Source organism: Typopeltis vanoorti, chromosome 23, assembly GCF_054136105.1.
Source record: "Typopeltis vanoorti isolate ZY-2024b chromosome 23, IOZ_Tvanoo_1.0, whole genome shotgun sequence".
Lineage (NCBI taxonomy): Eukaryota > Metazoa > Arthropoda > Arachnida > Uropygi > Thelyphonidae > Typopeltis > Typopeltis vanoorti.
In genome coordinates this window covers 81,321,979-81,339,982 of record NC_143571.1, presented here as the reverse complement: position 1 = coordinate 81,339,982, position 18,004 = coordinate 81,321,979, and the positions used below count along the sequence as shown (strand labels likewise).

The window sequence follows — 18,004 nt, the reverse complement described above, 5'->3', positions numbered from 1 at the left end:
GACTAAATCTTTGTATAATTCTTCATATCGCACCATACATGACTTCATGTTTAAACTGTTCAGCATTCAAAATGACTTTGAAATTTTACTAGCTATTTGAAGCCCTTTGATTAATCCTGCAGAGTAGAATCTCTTCGTCGTCATTATCACTTTTCTTTTTCATCAAGATTCTCCAGGACAGCTATTATTTTGTCAACCATCAATTCTCCAATATCTGCAGACAAAAAAAATCATCAAATCCTCTGTCAACTGCATGTGCTAATCTGATGATACTGGGATATTCGGTTGTATGCAAAAGGTAGAGGGTTTTTCTTTTTCACACATTCTGGCCAAGTAGCTTTCCAGCATGCATTTAAAGTTAATGGTTTCAATTTAGATAATGCCAACTTAACAAGTTTGAGGTAATCCAAAATTGAAAATTTCTTCTTCTTCGCACCAATAACTGTCAGTAAATTATCCTTATCTAGTTTATCCAAAATGTATTGGAATATAAATTATCCTTATCTAGTTTATCCAAAATGTATTGGAATATAAATTATCCTTATCTAGTTTATCCAAAATGTATTGGAATATTGGAGTGTTCTTATGTAGTAAGTTTTGAAGGTGGCGATCACACCCTGGTCTAGTGGTTGTATTAGGTGACAGAAAACAAAATTCCACATTCGGGTGTTCAAAAACAGGATAGACAGGTACATTGTCTATAATCAATAAAGTCCAGATTTTTTTTGCCATCAAATAGTGTTTAACTTCTAGAAAACAACATTGATGGAACCATTAAAATTTTCTTTTGTAACCCAACCCGTTTTTATTTGCCTTCCAGTGCACTGGTAACGTGTTAAAATCCACACCTTTCATTGTCCGTGGTGAAACCATCAATTGATGGTTTTAATATATGATCTCCTGAAGCATTGCTGCAAAATAATAGTCAGCTGTCATCAACACTTTTTTGTGATTTCACTATTGGCATTTGTCTACGTTCTGTAGCGTAGAGTAATCCCTGATATTTAAAACATCGAGAGGATTCCCCAAAGTTTAAGTACATACAGGGTGTTCGGGATAAATTTGACATATTTATAATTAATTATATTTTTCCGTAAGTTACATGTATTAACACACACTTCATTTAAAAGTTTGGACCCTTCTTCATTCATATACAAGATGTCAGAAAGGCTGGATAGCTGGAACCCACCTGAATCATGGAAGAGAATAACTTGTATCATGATGATTCGTGCCTGCCATCAAAATAAGGATATTACGACTGCTGCCCAATGCTCCCTGAATACAGTAAAAACAATCAGGCATGAACTAGAGACTTGCAATGGTGACTACGAGGATGTAGCAAGAAGAAAGATCCCTAGCAGACGATCTGATTGCATTCGTACAGCAGAATTCCTCGCAAATCTGCAGGAACAGGTGTTGAAGAACCCTGGCATTGGAATTCGGGCTTTGTTCGTGGAGTTGCTAACTGTAGTCAAGCCCTGGATAACAAGGGTAGCCAATGGTAGGCCGTATGTATGGCAGCAGGATTCGGCCCCTTGCCACACCTCTGGGAAAAGTCAAAAATGGTTGTCTGAAAATTTCTACGACTTCACCAGTCCAAATGTTTGGCCTCCAAACTCCCCAGACCTTAACCCCATGGATTATTTTGTATGGGGCGCAGTTGAAAAAGACACCAATCGCACTTCCAGTAATACAAAAGCCCAGTTAATGGATAAAATTAAAACAGTTTTTGCGGCCATTCCCAGGGAGACTGTAGCATCAGCTTGTTCGAGGTTCCGAAGCAGAATTGAAGCTGTGATCGATGCTAATGGTGGTTATTTTGAGTAAATCTTGTTGATAGTATTGTAATTAACTCTGCCTGTAATGTTTTTTTGTCAATTCATTAAATTTAATAGATACAAAGAAGATTTTCTTTTTCCTTACGAAACTGTCAAATTTATCCCGAACACCCTGTATGTATGTACCATACTAGAAAATGATAATTATACTATAAATCTATTGGATATTAAATCCAGCATTATTTCAAAGCTGAATGTAGAAACTATAAAAGTTTTGTACGAAATTTGACCAGAGCTCATGGGAATACACTCGCCAGCATTTACGAGTTGCCCTAACGCAGACCACATAGAAAACGTGATTACTTGCCCAAGCGTTCATATATTCACCTTCTATTGGTCCGTTTTGATAAAGTTTCACTGGCCTGACAGCTGTTTCGAACTGGTTGGTTCTCAAGTGTTGGAGAGGTGTATTTTTCATAAAGGAACTCGGTCGGTGCATAAAGTATTTACTAAAAATAAAGAGCCAAAAGACTTGAGTTTGACTATGCAAAATTATATATATCAAGTGGATATTAAATCCAACATTTTTTAGTAATAGAAATACCCTTTTTAACAGAACTGAATTCAAACAAATTTAAAAATTTGTTTGAGCCACGCTGAATCAAAATATACACCATAAAAATAGAATTTTTTATTTTCTAAACCGTGTTATATTATTTCTAAATCATGTAAAAAGAGAATTAGTTGTACTGTCCAATGCCAGATCCCGCGCTGGCAGATTGCCAAGAAGAGTCAATTAATGTTGAAGGGAAGAAAGGAATAAGTCAATGTAGGAATGTGTCACCAACATGCAAAATCATGTGCTTTTCCATCTGTTGTACAAGCAAAATAGTTATGACTTTAAAAACTAGAATTTTCATACAAGTAAAGTAATTTTCTGATGTATAATAAACACTCGTACCATGAAACGTATCAAACACCCTATTATCGGAATGAATTCGCCTTCTGTCATGTGTTGAAGGGTCTCGCATCAGTGGTCAGACTGTATATGAATAGTAAAAGCCAGAAATATCAAGAATTCTGAATTAGGACTTTGTGCTGTATATGTATCTGAATAAGGACTTTGTGCTGTATATGTATATATACAGCACATTTTTTTATTGTGTGAATAAAACTAACCATTTCATTCACACAATATCTCTCCTTAAACTCATTCCCAGCCAGAGCAACTCACAACCACATCTAGCAATCTGTCCAGTCCTTTACAAGCAAAAAAAAATCTAGTTCTCACAGCAGACTAACTCTAGTTTTCTCCTTTCTAGGGTCTATAGGATTGATGCTTTTGTATCAAATTAACAGATCTTAGTCTGCTCAGCTGTCAACGAAACTTTGCAATCCACACAGTCAGTCTTTCCACATAGGAGCATTCCACAAACCTGCCACTATCTTGGTTATCTCTGAATCCTCTCCACTGCCTCTTATTACCAAGAAACTAAATCTGTGCACAAATATATTTAAGCAGTAGCTGGATCAGAGACTTAACCTCTCTCTTGTTATTGATGTTCTTCAAAATTTAAGTAATGGTCACAATGTATTTTCATATCCTTCAGGAAATGAATACACAACCAGCTACCTTCCAATAGGATTGACATTTAATGAGTTGCAGTTTAATTTTAAAATTTAATAAACTATCAAATGCAGCAAGCTACAAAAAAATAAATTATTTTATAAACATGCTATTAGTATTTTAATGTGCTGTAATAAGTGACCTACATGCATACCCACACAACTGTTGTGTCCACAGGTATTGGACCTGTTGTGTATGGGGCTGATATGATATATATGTCGCAGGGAAATGATGAAAATAGGGATTTGATCAAATCCCTAAGGGATATGATCAATTCACGGAAGATGTTAAAATAACAACTCTGTGGGGTGATTTCCCTGAAGAAAGTGATTTGATCAAATCCCTTAACTGTTTTAGTGAAAAGATGAAATAATATTGTTTAGATATTAAAAGTATTTATTTAGTAAACCATGCATTATTAAATGTAGAATAGTTAATACAACAATAGTCATTGAAACACAAATTATTTATTCGAAACTAATTAACAAAAGAAATAGGTACTTAAGCTGATATTTTTAAAAACAAAGGATATTTTTAGTGAAATTTTAAACATTTTTCATGAATGTAATTAATAAATAATGTTTATTCATTTTTATTAAAACATGTTGATTTGTGGCATCTCAAGTTACATATTACGTTACTTTTTTTACAGGCACATCTTTTTGTTTTACATTGTAATTTGGATTGCTCACAGGAACACTTCTTAAATCCTTGACCTCCAAATACGGATAATTTTCCTGCAATCTCACGCAGACTTAGGTTAATCTGTGGAACTGTTTCGGTAAATATTGTAGTAGCTATTTGAAGAGCGTTTCTAGGTAGCCAATCTTTTATAATTCCAACTGAGGTACCAATTTGGTATAAATTATTTTTTATATATCTAATACGATCCCCACGATGTTATTTCCATTTAATGGGCCTCTATCTACCTTAGGTACATACACCAAAACTGTGGAATTCACTAACACGTCTTTAATTTTCTTCAAAGAAACTTCTTTCATTTTTTCAGCTGATCTTTTCAGGTATTTTGCAGCATTTTCCCTTTGATCTTTAATGCTCTCTTCTTTTTGGCATAAATAGCATAGAATTTTCGATTCATATCCTTCTTCTCCTACTGTATTCCCACATATTGAGTGCACTGGATTTTTACAAATGTCACATGAATGGGCTCCAGTAGATTCCATTCTACAAACAACACAACATGCTTTACTGTCGCTGACAGCTGCTTCCCCTTCTGATGCAAGTAACACTACAGATGTTTTAACTGTTGAAGCAGGAGTTGATGTAGAGTTGTTAACTGGTTCGAGTTGTCTTATTGTCGATAAAGAAATTGATTCAATTTCTGGTAGATCTCTAAATTTATAGCCTTTTTGGTGAGTAAATCAGCTGCCGGTAGATCGTGTGACATTGAAGTGTTATTGTTGATTTAACTATTAATAGATCATTTGAAGTTGAAGCATTGTAATCAATTAATTCAGATGCTGGTGGATCCTTTGAAGTTGAAGGGTTGTTGTCGTTCTCTAAGGAAGCTGCTGGTAAGTCTTCTGGTGTTAAAATAATGTCATGATCCTGCTGATTAAGAAGTAGATCCAAGTCCTCTTCAGTAACAAGTTTTTCAAGCAACTCTTTCGAAATATGACTAGATTGGAGTCCTGTTTTTGGTTCTGTTCCAAATAAAGCTTTGTAAGGTGATCGTTTAATGGTTTGATGAAAAGAGGAATTCTTTTGGAATTGAACAAAGTAACAACCTATAGCCCACTTTTTTGTGTCATTGTCAATTAGCCAAGCACGTAACATAGCTTCAACATCTTGATTTGATCGCTCAACAGATCCTTGACTAGCTGGATGTCTAGGCCTACCATTTACAATTTTGCACGTTGGCCACAGGCTTGTTAATTCTTGTATGACAGCAGCCGTAAACTCACGGCCGTTGTCACTTTGTAGTATATGAGGACAACCTACTTCCAAAAATATTTTTAATAGCTCCATTGCTACTTCAGCATCTCTTTTTGTAGTCAACGGTCGAAGAAAGCTGAATTTCGTCACGTGGTCTTGGTAGTTTAATAGCCATTTTTAATTTCTATCTGGTGTCGACTGTAAGTCAACTAAATCGACTTGGCCACGATGACTGAAGTCGCTAGATACAATTGGGCAAGCAACGATTCCTTTGTTTGGAAATTTTTTTTTAGACTGACATACCGTGCACAGCTTTAAAAACTCCAGTACAACTGAAGTAGGTATTAGGTATTTCGATTTCAAACTATACAGCATTTTATCTCTTCCTCCGTGGCCAGTTGACTGATGGGTTTCCCAAAGTATGTGGTAAAAATTTTCCGTTGGTACTATTTTCACAATTGGATCGAATTCAGACTTTCTCTTCAAAATCAAAGATTTTTTAGTACCTTCTTCCATAACATCGTATTTTTTTCCATAATAGTACTGTTTATGTGTCCATTGCAGTTTAAGTAGTGGTGCTAATTTAAATTGTTCAATGATTGTGACAGCTTCTTCTATCCTTTTGCGAGTCCACAAAGGTTTTCTTTTTCATGCCGCTTGTTCAAAAACGTCCTGACAGTTTCATTGAACTGTTCTTCAGATACAAATTCGGTCAGAGTTTGATTTTTTTCTATATCTGAACTCATTTTTCTACGGTAGGTACTTGATAAAACTCGAAATATAGAAAACAATAATAAAAATGCGCGCAACCTTCCTCGCGTAATGTTTGGCCAGCACGGACGCCAGAGGGGAGCTTGTATCCACGAAAAATGTTTTAAAATTTCACTAAAAATATCCTTTTTGTTTTTAAAAATATCAGCTTAAATTATTATTGTTGTATTAACTATTCTACATTTAATAATGCATGGTTTACTAAATAAATACTTTTAATATCTAAACAATATTATTTCATCTTTTCACTAAAACAGCTAACGGATTTGATCAAATCACTAAAACAGTTAAGGGATTTGATCAAATCACTTACTTTCTTCAGGGAAATCACCCCACAGAGTTGTTATTTTAACATCTTCCGTGAATTGATCATATCCCTTAGGGATTTGATCAAATCCCTATTTTCATCATTTCCCTGTGACATATACACACACACACATAGGGCTCAACAAATTATGCATAATTCTACTCACCAAGGAAAAAAATGTATACTCACCAAACAACTCCATCATTTTTTAATATGTACCAATAAGTCAACAGGAGTTCCATAAAGTCATTAGTGGTGCTATATCATTTTTTGGAGAACATTTCCTTTGTGTGAGTCATTCCAATAAGAAAAGAACAGTAAAAACAATTTTTTTTGAAAAATAATTTATTACATTAAATTTTATTTTACCCATATTTTTCTTAAACTTAGAAAAATGTGGAAAATGAAAGTATAAACTCATTATTGGTCTGTGGTTTTTATTTCAGGCAAATATTATTCCTAACAGCATAAGCAGTAGGCAGCTTGAGAATGAACTAATTCTAAAACAATTTTATTATTGCAGTATAGATCTGAAACCTTCCCTCTCTTAAAAATGTTTTAATAAATGGAATATGAAGTCAAATTTTATCTCTAAATTTGACACAAGTGTTGAACACATACAATAATCATTACAAGCAATACACAAGTACATATTCAAATATATTTAACTGAAATTAAAGTAAATAAGCATTCACATGTGTGATACAGTAAAATATATTTATATTTTACAAATATTTAGTCTTATGTATGGTAAGACATCATCAGCAAGAGTGAAGAACAATGATGATGTCTTATGATACAAAAGACAAATTTTTGTAAAATAAATATTTTAACTGTGGCACATGTGTATGTTTATTTATGGAAATTCAACAGGTTTTACTATACAAGAAAGTGAAATTAAAATTACTCTCATGAAGTATGTTTCTGTTAATTAAAGGCATATAGACATTACAAATGATAAATTGTAATAACTAACTTGAACCCTCAATTCATCGAAATTTATACATTAACTAAATATTACAACTTCAATCTTTTTTTTTATTTTTATTTGTATCATAAGAAATAATTCAACAGCATTATGGCACTCCTATAGGTATAATAAAAGATAAACTGTCAGCTGTTTCTCCCCATTCAGCTCTGTATATCTGAAATGTTACTGTCCATGCTATAAGAAGGGCTGCCCATATAAAAGCTCCTATTCCTGATCTGATTACATCTGAAAAATTATGAAATCAGACTTAGTAAATTTTAAGATCACAATTTTTCTAATATGATTATTGTTAAAGAAATATATACCTCAGTAACATTTGACTGTTGTCAATTTGTAAAATCATGGCATGAGTTTCCAAGTAACTTGTATCCTGGAAATTAAGTAAGGGTGTGAGGAGTAGATTTTTTTTGGAGAACAGTGAACAACTGGAATGTACTGCCAAACTCAGTTATAAGTGCTTTCTCTCTGAATGAGTTCAAGGAGAGATATGATAGATATTGTGGATAGTTTGGTTCTCCTGCAATGAGTCTTGTATAATAATAATGATCACATGGTCCACCAAACCATTTACATGTTTAAAACATGTAAATAACCTGCAACACAGGATTCACTAAGAGAAAACAAAAAAAATATCAATATATTTCACATCAGAATGCTGTCAGATAGTTATATGAGGTCTTTCCTATTATCACAATCTCACATGCATAAGTACCACACCTCACCTTAAAAACTACAAGATGGGGGGGGATCAAGGCAGGCCAATGAAAGCTTGGTACAATAACAGTAAACGAAGCACTTACAGGGACTAAAAACAGCATCTTGTGAAGCAAAGCAAACACCTATAACAGCAGTACTCACTGCAAATAAAAATGGCTGCATGCTCGTACCAAAGTTTTCTGAAACATTTCTTCTTAAAATGTTCCTAGATTAAAGTATCATTTCTTACTGAACTTTCAAAACTCCCCCTTTTTAATAAAAGTATCATTTTCCAATCAGTGAAGACTTATCATTACCAGTCTTCTTTCCACTTCTTTGTAACTAGTTTGGTTTGAGGAGAATTACAGCTGCAGCAACTAAGGCTAATATACAATTTACTGACAACATATGTCTACAAAAAATGTATGTTTCTTGACAGTTGCCCTCCATACCCACCTTCAGGTAAGAAGTCCTTATAAATAATTGTTGAAAGTTTTTCCTCTTGGTTATACTATAAATTAAAGATGCCAAGAAATTATATACTTGGTTTAATCCTTTATCCAAGTGTAAGCAAACAAAGTTTTGGCTGCTCGTATATGAGGGACACCATATACTGCATCAGCTGTCATACCTGTTCCTAAACTCATTCACGCTACTTGCCCACATAACATCCAACGGCAATCCATACTAATCGTGCACTATTCACTGAGAGAAATATCTAGTTCTCATCCCATCTCAACAGCATTCATTCTAAACTTCCAAGGATGCTCTTACATCCTTTTCCCATCTTCCATAAAATGAAGATGATTGAGACGTACAAACTCAGAAGTTTGTACGTCTCAATCATATCACCCCTCGTTCTACTGTTTGCTAGTGTCTAAGTCTATAAATTCTCAATCTGTCTTAATCAGTATTCCACAATCCTGATATCATTTTTAACACTCTCCTTTGCACTCTCTCCACTATATCAGAATCATAACGGAAAACTGGAGACCAGACCTGCGCACAACAGCCCAAGTGAGGTCTTATCAAGGCCTTGTAAAAGAGGCAAAATGACATTCTTATCTTTACATGCGAATGTTCGTTTCAGTTGTATTTGCAATCTTTGCTGCATGGTCCCTGAACTTCAACTTCCTATCTACTAACACTCCAAGATCCCTAGCTTCATCAGTTTCTTCTAGCATAATCCCACCACTATAATACAACATTGGATATCTAATCATGCCAAAGTGAATGATTTGACATTTACTGACATTCATTTTCCCATGCCCACAATTCCAACCTATTCAAATCATTCTGTAAGTACTGCATATTAGCAGCATTCCTGATTACCCTACCTATCTTTGCATCATCAGCAAATATCATTAATGTACAGATTTAATAACAGTGGACCAAGCATTGATCCTTGTGGTACACTACTGGTTACCTTAAATCTTGAAGACTCATATCCACAGTATCACACTTTTTGATATCTGTCAACCAGCCATCCTTTTATCCATGCTAATATTCTATAATCCAAACCATATTCTCCAATTTATGCAACCGTCTACCATATTGTATTCTCTCAAAAGCCTTAGCAAAATCCAAAAGTATCACGGTATATCTATTCCCCTTGTCTAGTTCAATGGTAACATTGTTATAGAATGTGAGCAAGTTGCTAAAACATAACCTTCCCTTAGTAAACTCATGTTGCTCATCAGTGCTGCACCATGGGTAGGAGGTGGCATTGTGCAAAACTTTTTCAGCACTCCCATAAAATAAGTTTCCATGAAAACTTTTTGCAAAAAATTTTACTTTGTTAAAAGTACAAAACAGTTTATACACATACATAAAAATAAATTTTATTTAACAATAGTAGAACATTGTAATCACTAAAATTCATTAATAAGGAATTTTTAATAATAAAATTTTTCAAAAATGTTTATTTTGTTAATATATAAATACAACAAAATATATATATAAATAAACAAAAATGACTTTTATTTTAATATATAAAGAAATATTATTACATAACAAAGATAATTTGGAGATATGCTTTTAACTATATAACAATTAGGATAAATGTAGATTTATTTTACATATTTATCTGTCTTGCTTTAGCCACCACAAAATTTTTAATATCTTTAATGTGTAATGAATCCATAATATTATTTTCAATTGATATAATTGATAAAGCCGTTAGATACTCTCCAGACATTGTTGACCGCAAATAATTTATTAGTTTCAGTTTTGAAAAACTTCTTTCTCCTGATGCTACAGTTATTGGTAGTGTTTTAATAAATACGAATTACAATCGTAGTATTCGGGAACGTGTAGGATAATTTATTTTCGTATATATAATTTAAAACATCCTGAGGAGCCGACTCTTTTTTTAATAAAACATTGCAACGTGTTTAATTCCTCAAATAAAGTCATACCATCAATATCGCGATCGTCAGAATCTTGATTGTCGCTCAGTTTTAAGTGCAAATCTTTACAATGTTTCATTAAATCTTCATCGCTCCAATCTTTTAATTTGCTAATGTCTCTTATAACTTTAAAGTCCTCACCATGTTGTTTTAGAGTATGAATCTTTCCGTGACTGAATTATCGTGTCTAAAATCGCGAAGAAAAAATTTATTTTAAAATTTTGTTTAGGATCATGCGTTGTCTCATCTGATGCTTCGTAACCAAATATTTTTGCTTTTGTTATTTTGCGAATGTCTTGAAAAATAGGATCAATATATCGTTTGCTACTGCTTTTGCAATTCTAATATTTTCAAAATAATGGTCTGTTCAGAGAGTATTTAATTCTTGTGTAACATAATGAAGATTTTCTGTAATTTTTTCTATATCAAATGTCAGATTCTGCATTTTTTTGCTTGCAAAATTTACGAGACTTAAGATTTCGTACCAAACATGAACAGAGCAAATAAATTTAAATGAATAAATCTTTGAAATTAAGTTATCTGCCTGAACTCTAAAATCAATATCTTTGGTTTCATCTTCTGTAATATCAAAAAGAGCCTGGTAAATTTCCTTGATATTATTTTTAAGTGGCAACAAAAATAACAGTAATTTACAATTTATTTTTTTTAAAAAATGCTATAAATGTTTTTCATGAAAACTTGAGGTTTAATTAAAATCAAAATTTATTTTGGCTGGTAAATTTTACCACCCTTTTTATTTTCAAGTCTCATCAAATGCTTACTGTCGAAAAAAAAATCAATTATGTTATAGTTTCTTACCTTGCAAATTACCTTCCAGAGCAATGTTACTGTTTCACTCACAATCACACATCCACAAAGGGCAAAGCACAGCGTAAGAATGAATTTATGGTCTGTCTTAAACTAATAATTTCCACTAAATTGGTGATGTATTAAGTTAAAAATATTATTCGATTATTAAGAATTCATGATAATTTGACTGATTTTAAATTTCATTTTTATTGCATTAACTATAATTTGTAATTGTGTAATTTATATAGTACGATATAATTCAAGAATAAGAAAATTTATATATATATATTTTATTAATTCCCAGGGCACAACTGCCACGGCGTGGCTCTGTTGCTCATAGCAAAGTAGAGATTCACTGACAACCCATTTCTGAATGTGAGCCCTAACCAATTTTTCCAAAATCTTCACCACCACACTTCTGTGATACTAACTGGCTGATAGTTGGACACATCAGCCACCCTTATGCAATGGAATTAGCACACATTCTTTCCATTCATGCAGAATATTCCCTGTTCTGAGACTCATTAAACAGCCTGTTCAGCTGAACATTCCTTTAGCACGCGCTGATATCCCATCAGTTCCTATTGCTGAATTCTTATTCAGTTTGTGCAAAAGCTATAATACCTCATCCTCATACAGTTTCTTCATCCAGTGAAGAGGTAGCAGTGAGCTCGATGTTGCATACACCAGGTTGATAGCTTTTAACAAATTGAGCACTCATCAGACCATAATCAGATATCATGCCCCACATACATATTAACATAACTGCAGCACTATTTCTCACAAAGGAAATAAACCTAATCCATCAGATACATTAAGATTAGCATCGTATAAAAGGGTTGCTAGGTGGCATTTGCTGGAAAGTTTATGTAAAGAAGGCTCCAAGTTCAGATAACTTTTTTTACTAATTAATTGTAAATAAGTGTGTTTATGTGCAAGAGTTGCAGTAGAAGTTGTGTGTCTGCAGTGTTTATAGTGTATGGGCTTGTTTGTTTAATTGTGTTTACAAAATCATTGAACTTAGAACGGAATATAGTAACCAGCAAAGGAAAGATGGCGGTGGTTTTGTTTTTGTCTTTACGAGAGTTTAATTTTGATTTTAGTAATTTTGTGAAATGCGAGGTGCTGCATGTATTCATTGGATTATGTCAATAAATTACAGATATTTAAAGCGGACAGAAGAAGAGTGTGTGCAAAGTACGATATAAATGAGGACTTAATGAGCAGTAATATATTGGTAACTGAAGTGTAGCGAGAATGCCTCGAGAAGGATGAGTGCACATCTGATAGCAAAGAGAGAAAAAAGAATAATGAAGTATTGGTAAAAAAAACGTTTGAAAAAGAGAACGAGAAATCTGCTAAATAAAACAATCGATGGTAGTAAGAATGATGAAAACAATATGAATATAGTAAGAGTTGAAAAACAGAGTGAAATTCACGGTAAGGTGGTGAGCAGCATTAGCAATGAATAAACATGTATGACTGGTGATAACATAGAGGGAGTGAATGATAGCAAAAAAAAAAATGGCAAGATGTGAAAGCTGAGCCAGCGAAGATGAGGCAAGAGACAAAATGGATGCAGAGTGAAATGAAGAGAATAGGTAATGTGCAACCACAGATGTGAGACGACCCCCCCCCCCGCTGACACTCGCATATGTCAGAAGAAGGCGATTCCATTCCGATAATCAATGCATTTTGTGGGGATGAGTGTTTATTATTATACGTCGGAAAATTAGTTTTTTCTTTTATGAAAATTCTAATTTTTAAAGTAGTAACTATGGTGCTTGTACAACAGTTGGAAACTTTTATGTATAAAAAACATGATTTCGCATGTTGGTAACGAATTCGTATGCTGCCTAATTATTCCTTTCTCCCCTTCAACATGAATTGACTCTTCTTTGTAATCTGTCAGCGACAGATCTCGTTTCTGTGGTCACGCAGCATGTAGGGAAGAGTGAAGACAACAAAAATGAATGATGTTGGTATGAAAGACATTTGAGTAGTGTTGTATGGGGGGGGGGGGGTTCAATTATTAGAGGTGTAATCAACAAGAAGATGCACAAGGTTTGTTTTCCTGAAAGTAAAATGAATAGAGTGATTGAGGCACTGGATACGAGGAGTAAACGAGGAAAAGAATTGGTATTCGTAATAGTGACAAATGACTTGACTGGGAACAAGAAAAATATAAGAGTGGATATCAGGAGTATTGAGATGGATAAAAGATAACAGCATGATAGGAAAGGTAGTCAGTGTGTTGCCCAGGTATGAGTGATGAGATGGGGAGCAAATATTTTGAATAATATGTTAGTGGACATGTGTGAGGAGAAAGGAGTGCAGTTTGTTAATGTGTGGAATGAGTTCTTAGATGTGACTCCTCCATACTTTCGACTTGCCATTTCTTTTGCTCCGTATTTCATCGCAAGACCTTCAAATCCAACTGTTTTCCTTAGATTCCAGTTCATCCCCTCCTCTTTTTGTCTACATATGCAGTCATGCCAAAACCATTCAAATGGTTTTGGTGCGAGTCATTTGGAGAGACTGCTGCTGGAAGGGAGAGTGATGAGTGCAGAGAATGAATCTGGGCAAGTAAGAAGTGATGTGAAAGAGTAAGGAAGGAGAGATTGAAGTGATTCATATAACTGAAGAAGTGGGTAGCATGAGTGTAGAGAATGAGAGAACTGTACAAGGGAAATTGGGAAAACAACGTGCAAGAGGATGTGAATATGTGTGTAGACAAAAAAGAGAAAGGGATGAACTAGGATCTAGGGAAAACAGTTGGATTTGAAGAAGGTTCTGGGATGAATAGGGAGCAAAAGAAATGGCATGAGGAAAGTATGGAGAAGTCACATCTAATAAGTGGTATTAGTGAAACTAGGTCGAACGAGCTGTATGTTTGTATACAAATGCTAGAAGTATAAGAAACAAGGCAAATGAAATGTGTGCATTTGATTGAGTTTGTTCACCACAAAATTGTTGGAATTAGACATTCTGACAGGAATAGAGATGGAAGGGTATGATGTATTGAAGATGGAAAAGGTAAAAAGGGAGGTATAGTGCTATTGATGATAGAAAAAGAGTTATGTCCATGCAAGAGGGAAACAGTGGCAATGGTTTTGAGCAGTATGGTGTGAGATAGAGGTGAACAGAATAAAATACGTAGTCGGATGTTGCTATAGATCTGGTAATTTGGATTGTAGTGACTATGAAATGTAGAATCACATTAGTCAAGCAAATAAGAAAAGGGTGATCATTATGGGCAATTTTAATTCTGGCAATATAGACTGGGATAATGAGATAGCAACGGGAAGTAAAGAAAATGAGTTTTGAGTTTTTGAGGGATAACTACCTCAGGGAATATGTAACAGAGGGCACATGAGGATCGAGGGTCTTGGATTTGATCATCTCATCAGAGGATGTTATTATAAATGCGGTGTCAAATCACCCTCTAGTCGGTGAGATGACCATGAAGTGATTACCTGGGTGGTTGCCAGCCGTGTGAGGAAAGGGTATATGAGGTACTATAAGGCTGGTGATTATGAGAAGCTCAGAAGGCAGCTTGCAAGCGTAGCATGGAATGAGGAGTTGAGAAGAAAGGAGATCAATGCTGCTTGGGTGATATTCAAGAACTATCTAGAAGTAATATCTAAATGTATTACAAGGGTCAGAAGGTTAAGGTAGGTATAATACAGAAGAAATAAATAATTAAATAATTAGGTGCAATACAGAAGAAGGCATTATGGAGGGCAACATAAGATGTATGGTAATAATCAGTTCCATGAGGATTACAAAGAACAAGCAAAGGTGGTGACTCAGTTGGTAAGGGTAGCAAAATTTCAGCATGAGCAGCAGTTAGCTAATGAAGCCAAAAAAAAATATCCAGCAAAAAAAAAAAAAAAAGATTATAGAAGGATGATACTGATTAGAACAACTGCTGCAGAGGATATGGTTGAGATATATAATAAGCAGTACATAAAGGTCTTTCATTCTTGTGAATGTGAGCTTCATAAGGGAGGTGACAGAACTCAAGCATCAAATTATAGGCCTATCTGTATGCCAGTTGTGGTTAAAGTGTTGGAGAGGCCGGTGAAAAAATTGGGTTCTGTGGTATGTTATGTTTTAATAATTTACTTAACTTATTACAATAAGGTGAAAGCTTCACTGGACAAGGGAGATGGAAACACAGTAGTATACTTAGATTTTGCAAAGGCTTTTCATAGATTACTGCATGATGGGTTGGATATTAGACTAGTACATTGGACTGGAGATTGGCTATCTGATAGGTATCATCAAGATGTGTATGGGAGAGCAATATACCAAAAGAGGAAAGTCACTAGTGGTGTGCCTCAGGAGTCTGTTTTCTGGCCATTGCTGTTTAACCTTTATGTTAATAATATTGGGGAAGATGTGGATGGGGATATTCAGTTGTTTGGAGCCTCTGTAGCTCAGTCAGTATAGACAAAGCCCTTTGGTCGGAAAGACCTAAGTTTGATTCCTGTAGGTGATGTGAGGAATTTATCTGATCTCTTTCGACAAAAGGTGAGTAAGCCGGCCTCATATAGAGGTAGAGGGTTCCCCCCCACTCAGAAACTCAGGTTTTTCATCCCCCTGAACAAAAAAATGGGCCCTGTGAACACACATGGATTACAATACGTCCCAGCCATATGTTGGTCCTGAGCCCGGATAAAATGGGGGGGAAGGGGAACAATGGTGAACTACCCTATAAAAAATCTCACCAGGAACACTTTGTGGGCAATGCCTGCAAAGTCACCTAGGGCTGGAAATGACTGAAGGGAAAAACCACCACCATTCAGTTGTTTGCAGATGATGCAAAGTTGGGACGATCTGCTCTACACCTCATAGTTCGTCCCAACTTTGCATCATCTGCAAACAACTGAATATCCCCATCCAAATCTTCCCCAATATTATTACATACAGGTTAAACAGCAATGGCCCTAAAACAGACCCCTGAGGCATACTTTCCTCTTCTTATAAGGACAGAACACTTGAACAGATTGAGTGAATAGGCATGAGAGTGTGGATACCAGTTCAATGTTGCAAAATGTAAGGTTTTAAAATTTGGAAGCAAAGATGGAATGTAGAATTTACTCTTGGTGGAGATATATTGTTGGAGGTGGAAGAAATAAGGGGTCTTGGAGTGATGGTGGATAAAGATCTAAAATTTAGAGAACACATTGCCAAAATTGTGAGGACACTGACTTGTAGAAGTAAGGAGATTCTGGTTCTATTGTATAATTAAGCCACATATGGACTACTGTACACAGATTTGGTCACCTGGTTTTTCAAAAAAGACTAAGAGGTATTGGAAAGGGTTTGCAGGCAATTGACTAAGGTAGTTAGTTTCTGATCTTTGGAGTGTTTATTTAAAGAATATTATCATATATTTTTCCTACCAGCTGCGCCATTGTTTAAATATCGGATTTTTAATTATTTAATATTATCCTGTCTATAGAGATGATCTCTGTTCAACAATTATTTTTTTAATTCCGAGTGTACCTATATATATATACATGCACAAGGGTTCACTCCGATTGGTGCAATGACCTCCTTTTTTACAATTTTCTTTCAGAATCCAAATAAATCACTGACTCAAGACCAAAATACAAAATAAACATGTTTAATATAATAAAAACAATATATATATACAATTCAAACAAATATTACATAACTAACTACAAATTAATTGGATCCAAGGCCTTTAAAAAAAATAAACTTACACTTAAGACTAGACTAAACATTTTGTTTTCACAATGACAAAATATTCATAGCCAATTTCTTTCTCTGTCAAGGCCCTTTTCCGAAGATATATGACTTTATTCTTCATTTTCACAGGATCCTTTTCATCACTCATGTAGCACACATTAATTCTTCCTGACTTAATTCTGTCTTCCTTTTTAGTAGAAATAACAGTTAGATCAGCGTCCTTAATACAGATGAAACTTTCTAATCAGAGTTTTTTCGAACATTCCTTTAGAATGTAAATAGCAACATCTTCTTTTATTCACTAATGTTTATTGACAGTCTTAACTCCTCCACTTTAAAAGAATTTACAGTTCTATGATTCCCTTTTCGGAACCTACTATAAATCTTTCAATTCGCGTTTCCTCCAATATTCCTTTCAAAACGCCTATAGCAATATTTCCCTTTTATTTATCAATACGTATTCCACTTTAAACTTAATAGTTCCACGATTCCTTTTTTCGGAATATAATTCAAAATTAATTTTCCTCCGACTGTCACATAAAAAAACTCAAATTCCTTCGAATCTGAATATCTGCCGGTCTGTGTTCTAATTTCCTTCCAAATGCTATCCTTGTTTTTTCTCTCATTGTTTCGATACCGAACTTGTCAACTGTCAATCACACATCAAACTTCTCGGCGAGCATGCGCACTCCATGAAAATGGCAAGTGAGAAACTAGGTGTAATGGCTTCGAGTTTCTTATATTCGGCTGTGAAACAATATGGGTTGTAATTTCCCTTAATTTAAATAATTTTACGTCACCGAATTGAAACCTTTGGCTCTTCATATATTTAGTAATTTATTAGGACACCTTCTTGGCAATTCTCATAGTAGGATATGTAAGTTCTGTTCGCTACAAACTTGGTATTATGTAGGTCTAGCTGCTCACTGATGAGACCTCAAATAAAGGTTGAAACTGGTCTGGTAGTGACCCTCTCTCATAATGTAGAACAGTAATACA

The 18,004-nt window shown here is 34.5% G+C and overlaps 1 protein-coding gene across 1 annotated transcript in view; it reads right to left on the bottom strand.

The window, feature by feature from the left end:
• Positions 1-6,799: 6,799 nt before the first annotated feature.
• The window catches only part of pen-2 (presenilin enhancer, gamma-secretase subunit), an 88,355-nt gene continuing 77,150 nt past the window's right edge, over positions 6,800-18,004 (bottom strand). The window contains exon 3 of the mRNA XM_090412979.1: positions 6,800-7,595. Coding sequence (XP_090269105.1) covers positions 7,456-7,595 — 140 coding nt within the window. The 3' untranslated portion in view covers positions 6,800-7,455. The remainder of the gene's footprint in view (positions 7,596-18,004) is intronic.